Here is a 17,254-nt window from a genome sequence, read left to right as displayed (position 1 = left end):
TAGGGGCACATTTCTAGCATAGGGCAAACGTTTCCGACTTTAAAGTTTACAGAAAGCGAGTTCTAGTCACAGCGCTACACGTAAGCTTGAAATCAGTCTTTAACTTAGTGTACCGTTCAGAGCCACCGTGCTGGTGGTGTGTGTGTGCCTGGTGAAAGCATGCACTGACTGCTAGTGGTGTGTGTGTGCCTGGTGAAAGCGTTCACTGATGGCTGGTGGTGTGTGTGTGTGTGCCTGATGGAAGCGTGCACTGATGGCTAGTGGTGTTTGTGCCCGTTGGGAGGGTGCATTGACGGTGGTGGTGTTTGTGGCCGGTGAAAGTTTGCACTAACTGTGGGGTTGTGTGTGGGGTTGTGTGTGTGGTTGTGTGTGAGTGTGGTTGTGTGTGTGGTTGTGTGTGGTTGTGTGTGGTTGTGTGTGTGGTTGTGTGTGGTTGTGAGTGTGATTGTGTCTGTGGTTGTGTGTGTTTATATGTGTGTGTGGTTGGGTGTGTGGTTGGGTGTGGTTGTGTGTGTGTGGTGTGGTTGTGTGTGTGTGGTTGTGTGTGTGTGGTTGTGTGTGTGTGTGGTTGCTCATATGACAGCTGAGTTACATAATATAGCCACCTATGAAAAATGTAATAAATGCGCAGGCCCATTGGCCCCTGTTCAGTACTTGCTTGGACCCGGCCCACTTAAAGCAGTAAGTAGAGTGTAATGCTAAAAACAATTAAGCATATAGAAAGCATACACAAATAATAGTAGCTGTTTCCACATAAATAATTAACTGCAAAATAAAGCATTACTAAAATTAATAATATTAACGGGCTACTGATTAGGGGCACATTTCTAGCATAGGGCAAACGTTTCCGACTTAAAGTTCACAGAAAGCTAGTTCTAGTCACAGCGCTACACGTAAGCTCAAAATCAGTCTTTAACATAGTGTACCGTTCAGAGCCACCGTGATCAAAAGAAGGCAATAATTACGCAGTAAAAAGTCCTCTGCGACAGTATTGTAATCCCCCAAAAATGCCAAGGCACACATTACATTTCAGAGCCAGCGTGCTCAAAACACCAATGCCAAGATAATTTAAAAATACAGAAAGCCTTTCAGTGGCTCTGCATCGCTGCAGCTCATATGACAGCTGAGTCACGTAATATAGCCACCAATGACAGAGGTAATAAATGCGCAGGCCCATTGGCCCCTGTTGCTGTACCCGGGCCACTTAAAGCTGTAGAAAAGTGTAATGTTAATAACAATTAAGCATATAGAGAGCATAGGTACATAATAGTAGCTGTTCTCACATAAATATGTCACTGCAAAATAAAGCTTTACTGTGTTACTATTGAAAACGGTGTAGTCATTATTGGCAAATTTGTAGCATTAGGCGAATGTTTCCATATTTAACGTTTGCAGAAGCTCGTTTTAGTCACAGCGCTACACGTAAACTCAAAATCGAACGTGGTTTTGGGTGGCCAAAACCAGACCGAAAGTCTGCGATAGTGTGATGTTTTGGAGTGAAAATCGACACTTTAGAAAGGAAACAAGGGCAGGCTAATGAAGCGCTAACAAGCAGAGGAAGACAGATTGAAATATATTCGTAGGCAGCATATGTGGGATGCAAATCAAGTACAGCAAGCTGCTAAAGTTGTGTTCACACCGAGGGACGCCAACAACTATTTAAAATAAACTCATTTGATTTACAGCTCGCAAATGCTATTAATCACAATAACTCTTTAGCCAAATTTAGTTATACATTTCATCCTAACTTACTGGGTAAATATTTTTAATTAAAAAAAATAAAACATTATCCCTTTAGCACAAATTAAGCAGCACAATATCATTCAATGCTTAAAATCACCACCGCCCCAGCACCACCAGCTTGTGATGAAGTAGACTGTTAAATATACATAGCGAGCCTTATTGCCAGATATCTTGGTAGCAACAGCCCCTGTATGCACCAAAATAAAACACTTAGGTTTAAACATGTCGGAGGCATATGGCATAAAAAACAACACTAATTACAACGCTTACGCTACAATGCAATGTTCACTATAGTATACCCCTACCTAGCATTTTGCTACTTCTATTAGTGCACAGAAGCAGATTTAAGTCATAGCCTGGCTTTTAGAAATAAAAGTTCACGTTTACTTTGTATAATGTAACTAGTGGGTATGTAAAACAGTGCAAACGTGTCGGGCAAAGTTAGCGCTAAATACTATGGGCCAAATTCAAATAATAAAATAAAAACATAAAATGCAGCAAAGGTAACATATATTTATTCTTCGCATATCTCAGTGAAAAAGGAGAGCGCAATTAGCACCAATTGCATACCTGCATAAATCCGGTCCACTTCAAACCCTAAGTAAACTGTAGTTGCTAATAATAATTAAGCACATACAAAACATACACAAATAAAGCAAACGCTTTAAAAAAAACTAATAAGGCAAATTGTCGATATTAGCATGCCATGCCGCCAAAGTTGCATGTTTCTACTCCGGTCACCGCAGCCATATATGTAACTAGAATGAAAGCATACTTAAATTCAGCCATGACTATTGGCTATGGCAATAGTTGAGCCTATACAAATAGGGCTGAAATAATTAAACGTTTACTCTACAAATAGTCAAAACACTTTCGTTCTTAAGACCAAATATGTAGCATAAAACAAATGTACCTGGATTCAGAGTTTACGAGAAGCAGGCTTGAGTCAGAGCGTGAGCTCACCATCACTTATTTGTGTACAAAGTTGTAATCACTGTGGCTACCAAAAACAAGCATAAGCCGGAAGAAGGCGGTGGGGGGATGCTTTGAAACAATGACACATGCTACCTTGCCCTTTTCGGATGTAAATAAGTAATTTATAAAACAAATCAAAATGCTTTTAATATATATAATCTTTATACAGTAACTGGGGATGCCAGGGCTCGAATTTTGTTCAAGACTGCTCTTTATTTAGCAGCCCTGGGCAATAAAGTGCCCAGTCAAGGTTAAAAGCGAAGGAAACAAAGACGCCCCACGCAAGAAAGTGACAGAGAACGAACGTTCGGAAAATTGAGGTAACCCTCTCCCTTTTTTAAAAAAAAATGGCGATCTAAGACTCCAACAACCCAGAGAATAGGAGAAGCTAAAAACTCCCTAATTTTTACACCGTAGGTACCCAGCTCAGCCCTGATGAAGAACCCGGTTAACTTAATAAAGGGTTTGGAAATGTGTCGGCTGTTCCAAGGGAACCTACACCTTGGTGGTCAAAGGATTTGAATATCCACGTTCACAATTAGGGCGATTCCAGTGAATTTGGAACTAAAAAACCCGAAAGGCCCATTGTGTTCAGTCCTATTAACTTTGTACACTATGCCATTAGGACTACTACAGAAACAATTATAGGTGTACCATATTTAGTTGTTTCATCAACATAATTATGTTGAATCTATATGTCTAACTGTCATTGAATGTTGTCATTTATGCACTCTATGATTTATGTCTGTTTCAACTGTCTTAATTTTTAGGTGTGTTAAAACCTCTGACTTTCGTGAAAATGTAAATAATTTGAAACTGAAATGTAATGTATGAATTAATACAGGAGTCTTCGCAATCTGTTAAACGAAGGCCCAGGGCTGCTAAATAAAGAGCAGTCTTGAACAAAATTCGAGCCCTGGCATCCCCAGTTACTGTATAAAGATTGATTGTCCAGCCAAGACCTGTAGGACAAAACCCCTCTAGTGTAAGAAGGGATTTAATATATATAACGCACACTTTTACTAAATGAGGCAAGCTGCAGGCGGGGAGGGCATGCACTTCTGAGTGCCTCACAGCTGAAAGGGGGGCGAAGCGCTAGATCTACGCCTCGCCTGGAGGGTACAGGCGAGGACGGCAGAGCACAGGCGGAGTCCTGAGGGCCAGTCAGATCTATCCTTCAAGGGTAGAATTGAGGCTGGTAGGGCTGGGGCAGAGTCAGTGCTATGTGAGGCTGGGATAAAATCGGCTGGGGCACAGCCCGTGATTGTGTGAGGCTGGGGCAAAGCCAGTAGGCATGCACGGCCGGTCGGGGTGAACGCGCAAGTGGGGGGGTGAGGGGCGGGAGTGAGCGTGGAGGAATGTTGACAAAGTCAGTAGGCATGCACGGCCGGTCGGGGTGAAAGCGCAAGGGAGGGGCGGGAGTGAGCGTAGAGGAATGGTGACAAAGCCAGTAGGCATGCAGGGCTGGTCGGGGTGAATGCGCAAAGGGGGGGTGAGAGTGAGCGTGGAGGAATGGTGAACTCGCTATACGAGTGTGCTCAAGTCTTGCAAACAATTAGTATGGCATAGAGCCCAAGCGGCTTAAAATATCTAGTGATAGGAGCGGGCAATGTATCTGATGACCAGGACTTTAGATAAAGTGTTGAAATGGAAACATTTTGCTCGTAAAAGTAAGATTATAGTGCTAAATTGAGCTTTTGGTTCTAAAATTCGATTTCAGTATGCTGTTTTCGCAGCTCCTGGCGCCCAGGCATATTTGTTTACCTTAAGTGTCTAAGTAAATATATAATTAAAATAAATGAGTACATGGTTTGATGATCCGTACTGCAATCTGAAGTGACTCCACTTAGACTGAAGAAATCATGCAGCCAGCGGCTGAACGCCATAAAAAGTGTCGCGCTGTGATCCTGGGAGCAGTGGGGGTCGGTTGGTGAGTGTGGAGGCGTAGCTAGAAAGAAGAACAATATACTGTAACTATTTAGTTGGCTCTAAACGCCCCTTAAAACAAGCATTGGCACAGCGTGGCAGAAACAAAAGACACGGCCTGGCGGCCGTGAAAGTGAAAGTACGACCGGCCGGTGACAGAACGAGAGGGGTTTAGAAAGAAGTTAAGAAACACCGTTTTGCACGGCGGTAAAAAAACAAGCATTGGCGCAGCGTGGCAGAAACGAGAGACACGGCCTGGCAGCCGTGAAACTGAAAGCACGGCCGGCCGGCCGTGAAAAAGCCTTTGATGCAGCAGGGGGCAATTAGGGGAGGAGAATGGCTGGGCTGAGGCAGAGCGCAAAGCCTTTGATGCAGCAGGGGGCGGAGCAGGAAGAGCTGCTGGCGGCACCAAGCTGACAATTTGATGTTGTGCACGCGCATTTTAACTCATTGCGCTTGAGCATTGAGTTAAAAGCGCGCATGCACTGCATCAAATCGCCAGTCTGGTTAAACTCTGGATAAGCCCTTTAATCTCTCGCCAGCTCGAATGCGCAAGCGCATCGGCAGGCGAGACCTAAAAATGTATAGCTTTCCAGGATCCATTATTGCTTTCATACCCATTTCTACCATGAACTGGAAGGAGTTTGAAAGCACAAAAAATAGCAAAAATCGGCTATGTCCCAGAAAAATGCCAAAACTGTGTAAAAAATATTAGTTTTCTGACAAAAGTCTGTCATTCCCTAAAGGCTAGGAAAATGTTGATTTCATTCCCACAAACCCTTTATTGATACCATTTGTAGGGAAAAAACCCAGACGCTTTCATTTGCAACACTTTATTCCCATTTTTCCCAAAAAAACAACATTTAGCTGTATTTTGGCTAATTTATGGGTCCCCTCCAGGGCAATCCACAATCCCTGGGTATCTTTAGAATTCACAGGATGTTGGAAGAAAAGGGCGCAAATTTGGTGTGGATGCCTTATGTGGTCAAAAAGTTACAGGGGCCCAGGCGCGCAACACCCATTGGAATCGCCGGGCTTCAGCTCCCCCGCTTCCCCCCCCCCTCGTGTGTGGCAGCCCAGATGAGACAGATCCCGGGCACACACACAGCCGCACCCGAACGTTTCACAGGTCTTTAGAAGACCATTTGAATGTTAATTAGGCCTTGCATTTGTTTCACCCCCTTCTAAGAGCCCCTGCAGCTCCACTCTGTCTACTGATTAAATTCGGCTCTAGTTGCGCCTCTGCAGGGGCCTAAGCGCAAACTCCCCCAAATAGTCAAAAAAGGCTTAGCACAGGAGGGGAAAAGGCCTAGCAGTGAAGGGGTTAATGTCAGAAAGAGTATTAGGAAAAACACCAAACTTTCCCACACATTTCAGTATCCACCTCACAACAGCATCAAATGCAGTGCTTATGAAAAAAATGTCTTACCGTCACCCAGGAATGCATGTCAAATGACTGCTGACGAGACCCTGGACACCTTCGGAAGCAGCAGATTGGTTGCCTGGCTCTCATAAACCGTTAACCAAATAGGCCCCTGAACTTTTCCATAATTGCAGTCAGGCTCGGGCCGCAAGCCACCGCGGGCGCCTTGGCTATTCGAGTTTGCCCCACGCCCGCCTCCAGTGAAAGTCGTTCGGGCCTGGCTGTTGTCCTGTCGGTCCTGTTAGTCACGGCGTTGCTCTCCAGTGACATACAGTCTGGCGGCCCCTATGTCACTGACTCCTCTTTGTCGGCTGCAGTAAAGCATTGAATTCTGCGGGGAAATAGCCGCCAGCCTCATTTTAGCTCCCAAAACAGTGCACGCGCTCCGCAGCAGGATGTGCCTCTCCTGCCTCCGCGATGACATCATGCCGACAGTAAGAGCCGAGCTGCGGCAGTTACATTCATAATCATGATGCATTGTAGCAGCTGAGCGAAAGCTGCCAGCAGCCTTAGCTCAGCTGCGAACCCCAAGCCTGATGGAGCAGCGCGTGCAAGGCACGGCGGCGTGCTGCCACGGACTCTTCGTTTTAGTCAGCCCTTTCAGTGACAGCTGACACACAGCAAAGGCGTGACACTTCAGTGCGGTAGCCCAGAGTACCACACTGAAATGCGTTAGTCTAACGCCTGATGCCCCAGAGTACTTGTCAGGACTGTCAAATGTTAGTTGGCCCTAGCACTTCATCTGCATGGCACTGTTAAACTGGCAAACTGTCTGAAACATCATTGACAGTTATTGTATTGGTTTATTCTATGCTTGCTCTTGTTTACATTTTCTTTGTATGTTAGAACTGTCTCTTGGTTATTTCTTATATTCATTTATGATTATTGCTATGTACTTTGTATGCACTTTGTGTTCTTGTAATGCATATATGTTGTTTTAAAGTTTCTTGCTGTTTTCTTTTTTTACATGTATTTAAACATTCAATCAAGAATTGCTTTATGGCAGTGTTAAACCGTTAACACCGCACTTTTCCATACCAGGCCCATTCCTCAGTTTCCTTACCAAAACATCTCTATCTTCAAATTCATTTGTACCTTTTACCCATACGAAATGTGGACTCTTAGCTGTTCCTCAAATCTAAAACATCAAAGAGCACTTATAGGGCCCTAATAAGTATACACCAATGAACTTAAAAAATGGTGTTCTAGAACTGGACTCCTTGTAAGGAACTCCTATAGTACTTGGCTCACAGAGTGATCATTGTACATTTATAATAATAAATCACAAAGTATTAGAGTGCAACAATGTTATTAGACCGCAGACATCTTGTTGGGTCCATAAAAGAACAAAGCAAAAACGATACCAGTGTTGTTATAGTTTATTTAAATGTTTTCTCTGGTTCAGACAAGACCAAAGTAGAGTTAATAATGAAGATATGCATTGAATTTTACAGGGTGCACAAGAAAAATAAAATCATCATAAGAACATACATCAGTAAACAATCATATGGCTATTCTTTTTCTTGTGATGACTCGATTAGTTGTACAAAAGATAAAGAAATCGGATGGGCATTGCTGGTGGGAGTAGAGTAAGACTGAGGGTTTCCTTCCCTGCAGGTGGTGGTATTTAGGAACTGGCCACGTGCAAACTGGCCAAATGCATTTCCAGCTTATTGCATTTTGAACATAGACTAATTTGGCTCAATTTTGATGACATAACCTACATAAATTGGGCAGCGTGCAGCACTGTGAAAGAATATTGGTTTTGGATAGTCAGTCTTTTTTAGTTGGGCTGGAGAGCTCATCTGCTATTTTAAATCTTATACGTTTAGAGAGTTTTAGTGATGGATAGGGGGGCTTTTTTGAAGTTAGAAGTATTGCTCGAGGGGCAAGATGTGTTGAAGATCACGGAGTCAAGAGGGAAGTTGTGAGGTAAGGACACGTCTATGTGGCTAAAACCACATAGCTCTCATGATGAGGTGTGCAGGGTGCATTTAGGACGGCGTTTCTTAACTTGGGTTCCGCAGGCCCCCACCTACTCATGGGTTCAGCGACTGTTTAGAAAGTCTAATAACATTAGCAGATTAAGAAAGCTTATACACCCATAAAAAGCAATTATGTAAAGCTGAGGATTTAAAATGCCTTGTAAATCAGAACGAATTTATTTGAAATTGTAAGCTACATTCAACTTGATTCCCTTAGCTTGATTCAAGTGAGCAGTGCAAGTATAGTAAAGAGAACGTACTATGGATAAGTGTTGGCCTCAATTGAAGCACCCGATTGAGGCATCAAAATGAGAGCATGCATAAGGACCCAACATGACAAAACGTCACGCTAGAGTTTAGCATATTGCTTTGTCTCTTAGAAAGAAAACCACAATATTTTGAAAAGCTCAAACCTTTCGATTAAAAGTAAACTTTACATTTTATATATTTTTTGTTTTGGTTCGTGTATCTATTTGAAGTATACTTGCTTCTTCATTTTTGTGCATTGTTTCAGGCCAATTGATAATAATGTGATTGAGGGTGGAAGCTGCTGCATGAAGGCCTCGAGCTCAAATTCCTCCGATAATTCGAAAGCCAGTAGAGACCAACGGAACTGGTCTGAAGCACAAGAGTATTCCAAAAGAGATTCCTTTGTTAAAGATGGCGACAATGTCAACAAACCCTGCATAGACAGTGCTGATGTACTATTGTGCGGATGTAATTCTTCGTTATAACCTAGAATTCCAGAACACATGTAGGGGGTTTTGGGAAAAGAGTGGATCTATATACCTAAGCATGCACTTTACTTTCTGCTGTGTGTGCATTAAGACCCTAAACATTCATGGATCATTTGACGAGAAGGAATGCCACCCAGAAGATGAGGAGGACAGAATAGGAAGATTTCGGGGCGGCACAAGTTGGAATGGGTTCCTTTGTAGTCGAAGCATTTGGAAATTGAGGGTTCACCACGTTGCTCCAAATGTTCGGCACGTTTTGTATGATCCATTGTGTATAGGCTGGGACGAGGGTGTAAATCCCCGGGCGATTAGGCTGTCCACATCCATCTCGGTAGCTCACAACTCCAGCCAGTAGCCACGCATTGTTATATTGGCAGACTAGTGGGCCGCCGGTGTCCCTCTGAAACATCAGAAAAAAGGGGAGTCAGCAATATGCTCATCTATGTACTTTTACGATTTCATATATAATGCAGGTCAAACGAGGATATTCTTTAACTTCTGCAAAATCATAATTTTGTCTATACAATTTGGCAAATATGATAAATGTTGTAACTTTAGAAAGTTTTATAAAGATGATAACCTTTCCAAAACATTGCGTTGGTTAACAGTCTTGCAAAAGCTTTTTAGGTTTTCACTGAAGAACTTTTCTCCAAAATTCTTTTGGAAAAGTTCTTTACTGCAGGAGTACATTCCCAACAATTTTTGTTCAAACCTTTTCACATTTCAAAGACTTGAGAAGTTTTAGAAAACACTTGCTGAAGGAACTCTCCATAATCTCTAATATTGCCCTGGTCCTAGGAGGCCAGTGCTTCTAGATGTGAGGCACATCCCTGCCTTTCTCAATCTTAAAACATCAGTCAAAAGCTGCGGAGCTAGACGCTGCAATAAACATACTTATCAGGCCAGAATTATCAAGCTTTGCATCGCCCTTTGCCATGCAAGAGCGACGCAAAACCTAACTGAGATTTATTAAGGCATGCGAGGCCACCTTGCATGGCCCTGCATGGCTTGATAAATCCAGAGTAATGCAACTCAGCTCAAATCGCTACCATGTGTTAATCTGCTCCAGGGAGGCGTTCCATGGGTAGAGAGTAGGTGTTCTGAGCATCCACATATGGATTTTGGCGCATTTCCAAATTTACCATTAGTGGTAGACCTGGGAATGAGTCAAAATGCTAACCTTCCCCAGGAGAGGTGTAACAAGGAGAAATAATCACTGTTTTCCTGTTTGTACGTGTGCTGCATTCAGCAGCACACATAGAAAGAGGAAAATTCATATCAGAATGGTTTTTTGAGCAGGAAGGTGTCCCTTACTCACAAAAACAATCCTGCCTACAGCGCAGGTGCCCTTGCACCATCTCGCAGGGGTGCCTGCGATGGCGCTAGGCAGCCAGAAGTGCACCAGCACTAGGCAAAGTCAGGATAATGTTAAATTCGGTACATTAATGCCCTTTCACGCAGTGCAGCCACGCAGCTTGCTGAGTTGCGTTGCGTGAAATATAGATAAATATAGGCCTTTCTTTCTTTGTCCGTTTCTAATTGAACAGCTATCAGATGGCCCCAAGTCATGAGGATGACCTTCAGCATGAGCCCTAAGCTGGCTGGACCTTACAGGTTCACTTGTTCAGGTATGTGGATAGACCTTCACCCCTGAGTTTGCCTCAGGAATCAGCTTAGAAAACTGGACTGACTGTAATGAGTAGGCGCCCCCTACAACTAGGTGAGGGGTGCCCTTAGTATCGCCACGGGCTGGAGCCACGCCTTGAAAGGAAGTGTGCTGGGCCAGTGACGCCATCAAGAGGCGCTGCGAAGCCTAGGGGACCATTTAAGCTGGTGCATTGTGGATAGCTTCCTCTTTGTCTCTTTCATCATGCCTGGGCAGATCGGCATCAGAGGTCGCTCATCAAGGACCTCGTGGTCGTTGTCGGCTCTTCGTCTTGGGGTAACTCGAGTAGGTGTTCTTGGCGGGATCAGGCGTGGGGAAGGGACCACACTGTGCGCAGTTGTCGTTACAGGAGTATTGATTTAGGACCTTATGGGGGACTGAGCATCCTGAGTTAGCTGTTTTGTTAGAATTGCTTTAGTTGTTTGCAAGCCAGACCAAAGGGCAATTTTTCAAAACTTTGGAAAGACATATAAATCCTTAAACATGTTTTTTAGGGTCAGAGAACTTGCCATTGTCATTATATAAAACAGGTAAGTGAGGCAGCTAGTAGAGGGAGTTGTGAGATCAAGTTTGGAAGGCCAGATGGGGTAGGAATATACCCTTACAAACGATGTGTGACATTGGCCTACAAGTTTGCCCCATCTTGGGCCTTTATTTTGGTTACCTGTATCTCAAAGTTGGGAAGGGCGAGTGAGGTTTGAAGTTGGCCTAGGCGTTTGCCTCCTCTTGTGCCCGTATTTTACCAACAATCAATTAGTTATGTCAGATAAGATCCTATAGCACTTGATGGATTGGTCTGCATGGTTGCTCTACAATGATTGGGGCATATGCATTTGGTGTTAGATGCTATTTTTTAAAATTTGTGTACCGTTTACAATAGTGCTCACGTGATAAACAATAGCTCTGTGGGCTACAGTGGTTTTCATGAGATCTGTGGCCACGGGTTTGAATCCCGGGGTCTCCGATCATCCTGGGTTGATACATGTCAGCAAGTAAGACGAAATTTTCAGGCATTGTTCAGGTGTGCTTGCTCAACCTTTCAAGGTCATGAGGTCAATAGATTGAGCGTCAGTACCTTTTGGGAACTACACTGACTGTCATACGCTGTAGTAACAGTCACTCTTATTGTTCAGTGCGTATTTCATGCTTTGGAAGGCAGCCACAGTCTGTGTTCGTTCAGTGGCTGTGCGATATATACCATAACAGGATAATTGTATACACGGAGAGGGGTAGTACTCCCACATTTCGGTGGGGATCTTACGGGAAGAAAAAGAAACAGCATAGTTGGGAGTTTTCTTTAATAATAAGAATCCATTTCTACTCAAATTAACCCTTTTTGCAACATTAATCAATGTTCTATACTTAGAAGAGTGTATGCACTTCAGTGATGAAAGGTAATACCTCACTATTCTATATTAGGACTTTAGGTTCTAGATTGCAAGTAACAAAAGGATGGCTCTTTTAAAAGCAGTAACCTGCTGATCTATTTACATTAAATGCACTCTTTAATCTACTTGGTACAGGTTCTTTGTAGTAGGCATATTAACCCTCAGTACCACCTTTACATAAATCAAAAACCTCAACTACACAAAACTCTGATCTCTGGCCAGGAAGAACATTAATCACAGGAGTTATCTTGTCATTTTTGCGAGGCCTCATAATTGCAAGGGAAAGGAACGTGAAGCAGGTGCTTTTAAAATCATAATTAAGTTGTTAAACACAGCCCCCAGGAAGCCAGCACCGCCCTAGACCCTGCCCTGGCAGGGAGGGGGGCAAGGAGGGGTGCTCCAGGGGAGGGCAAGCGCCCCTCCTTGCCCCCCCCCCCCTGTGGACGCCCATGTTGGCAGCATTTTTGTACTATAAACCAGGAAAATTTGCTCAGAGAGAGTATGTGCCCTGAGGGCCAGCGCTGCTGAGCTGGGAGCTAGGGATCCAGGTGCGAGTCTCGGCGTAGGCTCCACATCCGAGGATTCTGGACAAATCATTTAAAGTCCCCATGCCTACGAATAAGAATCAGTACTTGGGTACAACGTAACTGGTGCTCAAGTAAAGCCTCCAACATCTTCGGGTCCACTCTGTGTCCTGCGAAAGTGCTGAGAAAGAAGGGTTTGATTGTAATGAGGTGTTACTGACATAATAACTGTATTTTTTTTAAAAGTCACACATTTTAATCTCGAGAAAAGTGTACGCAGGACTCACCTTTGTCTTCTTTTCAATTCTATAACTGTGATGAGGAAGCGCAATGATGGCGGCAACATGGTCACAGGAGGATGGACCAGCATGTCCGGACAGAGTGTAGCCAGCAGTGGGGCCAAGAACAATGAGGATTTGTCGGGAGACTGCACGGCGCCAGCATGCATTGAGGGAGCCCCTCTGTGAACCGGTGAGGTCGCAGTCAGAGCATGGGTAAGACAAGTGATGGTAAAGGTGCTTATTATGACTGGGGTGATTATAGTCGCCACTGCCAAGGTTGGCATGGGTAGCTCAGATAGGGTAATAGCCTATCGGCCTTAGGTGAGAGTCTTCAAGGACGAACAAGGGTGCTTCTCTATGACTCAACTTGCAAGCATAGGGGTAGGTATAGATAGAAGGTGCAACGCGGCATCCGATCACGATCATGCTATTAGGAGTGGGTTTTTGTTAGGGTCACATAGTTTTGCACCTATACAGTAGGAAACGCATCAAAGATTTAAACACTATGGTTGCAGGTGCTCTGAACCGGGGTGTGGGTTATCGCACTTTCGACTTTAGGTTTGCTTCCACAGAAGGGACAGATGACGAGTCGCATCCCACTCAGCCTGTTATGTTAACCCAGGAACTCCAGGTAATGGTTATCACTTAGCCAAGCTCAAATCATTGGTTACAATTGTGTATTAGTAGTATGTAAAGCCATAATAACTGCGGTCAGGCCAAGCCTGCACCTTATTTACTCACGTATCTCGGATAATGTTTCAAGACGCCTGATCATTTCCTTGGTCGTGATAAGACTGTAGTGCTATGGTAACGATCGGACCAAACTGCCCTCCCGTATTGTGTTTTTCCTGTTTCTACACCTTTTCTGTAGGCTGTGACCTACCACACTCCCCTTGCGCTGTCTGCTGCTGCACTTGGGAGCCATCTTTGTGCGCTGCAGTGGCGGCTAGAAGCGATCCTGCTGACCACAACGCGCCATCGGCTTATCGACAGCTTCAGGTACCTCTAGCGAACCTTTAATTCCCTGGCCCTAACGAAGGTTACCAGCGCCATTCACTGAACCGCAGTACGAACCGCAACCACTGCAGCTAAATTCAGACTGAAACTCTATACCTAAAAACGGAGACCTGGTTTCCCGAGCGGGCACATTAGAAATCACTGACTGTACATCAACTCAGACCAATCTTTAGAAATAATCTCGGTGCAGAAAATTTCACAAAAGCGAATCTCAATGGGGCAACAATTATAAATCCTGAGGGCTAAATTCAAAGTCCAATCAGATCTAATACGGTACTGCGCTACAACCGAACCTGAACCTCATCCTCGCTGCATAAATTTGAAGCCCTGCTCAGATTTGAATCTCCAACATGGATTTCGGGCTATTACCCTAATCAGTGAAGACATCCTACAGGATTAAACCTCATTCACAGACAAAAGTCTGGGGGTTTTATGTTAAAAGGTTATATTCAGGCAAAAGTTATGATTGTGAAAGTCCTGAAGATGATCCCCCTATAACTGAGCTTGGGATCGAAACGTCCGTCGACTCCTTTTAGAGTGTCCCATACTTAGGAATCTATTGTATTAGTGTATGGGTGATTCACTCCAGGACACACTGTTAATCTGAATTTGTGTCAGTGGCCTGTTAGCTCACTTTGTTTGCCTGATATTGTTTGCACTCACTGTGTTCTTTACTTCCTCTTCATGTACGGCACAGGACTGTGCCTTACTGTAACCTTTTATGTCTTTGGTTACTTGTCTTATTCCTGCATTGAGACAACCTATTACATGAATAAATATTCCCTGCCCGGCTGGACAAGGGATTTCTGTACTATATAGCAGCCCATTGTGGTCTATATATTATCTTTGCTCAATTCCATTAGTTTATGCTACGGACCACTTGTTTCCTTCAAAAAGCAGTGGTGGCTAGTGACATTTGAAAGTGGTGGTCGTAAAATTAGTGGTGGAGCACACCACAGCTATCGAGCGTAGCGTGCAATCCCGAATTACCTAAGGAGGGTTCAGGGGGTTCTCCCCCCGAGAAAAATGAGTGGACACATGGTGCATTTTCAAGTAAATTGAAGAGTAAAGTGCAACATCAATATACCCTGGCACTCTCACGTTATTAAGATCAAAATGTATAACCTTGATAGGTTGGTATCCTACAACCAGAAAATCAATATCTTACAGGCATACAACAGACATAAGTTTGTACAAAAATGTCTTTCCTTTAATTTATGCGGGTATTTTTTTGCATATAACAAGGGCCAAGACGTGGGTCCCTTGCTCACTCTACCACTAGATTCAAGATAGCCTGGCTGATGAGGATTATGAATCCGAAACCTGTCCCAGGATGCTTGTTTCTGGTCCAGGGAAGACATGGCTTGGCAGTTCGGGCTGGACTGTTCCCATGAGGCACAGGGTCAGACTGATTTGCATATGGCCATGTCTGAACTGGGGTGGTGGAGTGAGCTAAAGAATGGTGATGGATTAAAACCAGATCAGTTGACTGGGGGTGAGTGTTTGATTTGATCAAACGTTCCGTACATCATCCCCTTTGGTATTGTTTTGTTCGCCCTAACTTGGCAGGGTATGCTCAGACGTGGATCCCTTGCTCACTCTACCACTGGATTCAAGATAGCCTGGATGATGAGGATTATGAATCCGAAACCGGTCTCAGGATGCTTGTTTCTGGTCCAGGGAAGACATGGCTTGGCATTTCGGGCTGGACTGTTTCCATGAGGCACATGGTCAGGCTGATTTGCATATGGCCATGTATGAACTGGGGTGGTGGAGTGAGCTAAAGAATGGTTATGGATTAAACACAGATCAGTTGACTGGGGGTGAGTGTTTGATTTGCTCAAACGTTCCGTACATCATCCCCTTTGGTATTGTTTTGTTCTCCCTAACTTGGCAGGGTATGCCCAGACATGGATCCCTTGCTCACTCTACTACTGGATTCAAGATAGCCTGGATGATGAGGATTATGAATCTGAAACCGGTCCCAGGATGCTTGTTTCTGGTCCAGGGAAGACATGGCTTGGCATTTCGGGCTGGACTGTTCCCATGAGGCACAGGGTCAGGCTAGTTTGCATATGGCCATGTCTGAACTGAGGTGGTGGAGTGAGCAAAAGAATGGTGATGAATTAAACCCAGATCAGTTGACTGGGGGTGAGTGTTTGATTTGCTCAAACACTCCATCCATCATCCCCTTTGGTATCGGTTTCTTACGTCAGGTACATTTCTGACTTAGCCATATTACCCTATGGGAGGTGAATTGTCAGGCTAAATCCACCATGGCTTATTAGCAAAGAATTCCTTATCGCTGACATTTTATTGCTGGATTGCCAGTGATATTCCAGCATTTCAGCGCTATTGCTGGAATTTTTATCGCTTTGGAGATAGCTGTTGAGAACGCGCTATTTGAGCAATGAAATCCAGCGATAACTTTAATCGCGTTAAGCGCGCTTAGCGATATTTATCGCTGTCAGTTGCTAATATGCCCCTAAATAAGGTGGTTTAAATGTTAACCCTCAGTCTAGCTGGTGAAAAGGGTAGTTTGTTGCCCATTAAGTACCCAGAAAATACCGTAACTAGCATAAGCAGCAATTTCAGGGCCCGCTTCCCAATTTGTGGGGCACCTACAATTAGGGTATTATTTTACTAGAAGCAAAGTCTTCACAACCTTGTGACTCAAACTTCGTGCATTAACACGGAGGAGGGGTGGCATTGTAGGTGTACATCTTCGCAAACTGGCAACCAGGCCTTTTGTGAATTTTCAGATTTGAAGGAAGGGAGAGCAATTAAGGTGTTTTTTATGAGTGGAGGAATTTTTATTTTGCATAATTAATTAGAATCATTGCAAAGTTGCAGTACATTATCAAAAATTGTGCTAAAATACGTGTATCACACTATTATAATACATATATCTCAACATGTATACATTTTCTTTTTATGAGTGTTGGAGCGAATGCTTTACCATACGTCGTAAGGCCGCTTACCACTGCCAAGTTTTGGAAGGAGGTGTATGTTGCCACATGAGGTAGAGACTATATCGGTCACAGCAGCAAAAGGGTCATGGAAGGAGCTCAGGCCGGCGCCTCATCAGGTCAGGGTAAGGGCGCTGGGGTTGTCGTGGAGTATATACTCATAATGGGGAGCACCCTTTGCTTGAGGGCCAGAAAGTCAAGACAGAGTCACTAGGGAAAGGGACATGGGTTAACCTCCCCGTTGCTCTAGCCCCCTCCCCCCTTTCTGCTCACAGGAATTCTAGTGATTTTGGCACAATGGCGAATGTGCCAAGCTGTTCCACATTGAAGGGACACCACTTAAACACTTTCAGTTTACTCCTCAAGGCAAGTGAGGAGTGAGTACTTGCAGTTCAGTTCTCATTACTGTGTGGGATTTGGTTCCCTAGAGAAAGTTGTAAGATGTCTAGGGCGGGAATCAGCCAGCAATGACCTTGAGGGGCACCTTTGCGGAGAGCAGGGTGACCTGCTGGGGGTCTGGGACTCTCCTGCCCTACCTCAGATTTTCGGGGTTACACCTGTGTTCAAGTACCCTGGGAAGGGCAATATATTGTGCGGGCCCCATATTGGTAGTTCCCTTC

The 17,254-nt window shown here is 44.2% G+C and overlaps 1 protein-coding gene across 8 annotated transcripts in view; it reads right to left on the bottom strand.

Moving 5' to 3' along the window:
• Positions 1 to 7,430: 7,430 nt before the first annotated feature.
• The window catches only part of LOC147703579 (transmembrane protease serine 9-like), a 913,140-nt gene continuing 903,316 nt past the window's right edge, over positions 7,431 to 17,254 (bottom strand). For all 8 annotated transcript variants that reach the window (XM_086931927.1, XM_086931929.1, XM_086931933.1 and 5 more), the window contains one exon: positions 7,431 to 9,189. In XM_086931927.1, coding sequence (XP_086788053.1) covers positions 8,899 to 9,189 — 291 coding nt within the window. In that variant the 3' untranslated portion in view covers positions 7,431 to 8,898. The remainder of the gene's footprint in view (positions 9,190 to 17,254) is intronic.

Source organism: Lissotriton vulgaris, chromosome 7 (genome assembly GCF_964263255.1).
Source record: "Lissotriton vulgaris chromosome 7, aLisVul1.2, whole genome shotgun sequence".
Taxonomy (NCBI): Eukaryota; Metazoa; Chordata; class Amphibia; order Caudata; family Salamandridae; genus Lissotriton; species Lissotriton vulgaris.
This window is presented reverse-complemented; position numbering and strand designations above follow the sequence as displayed.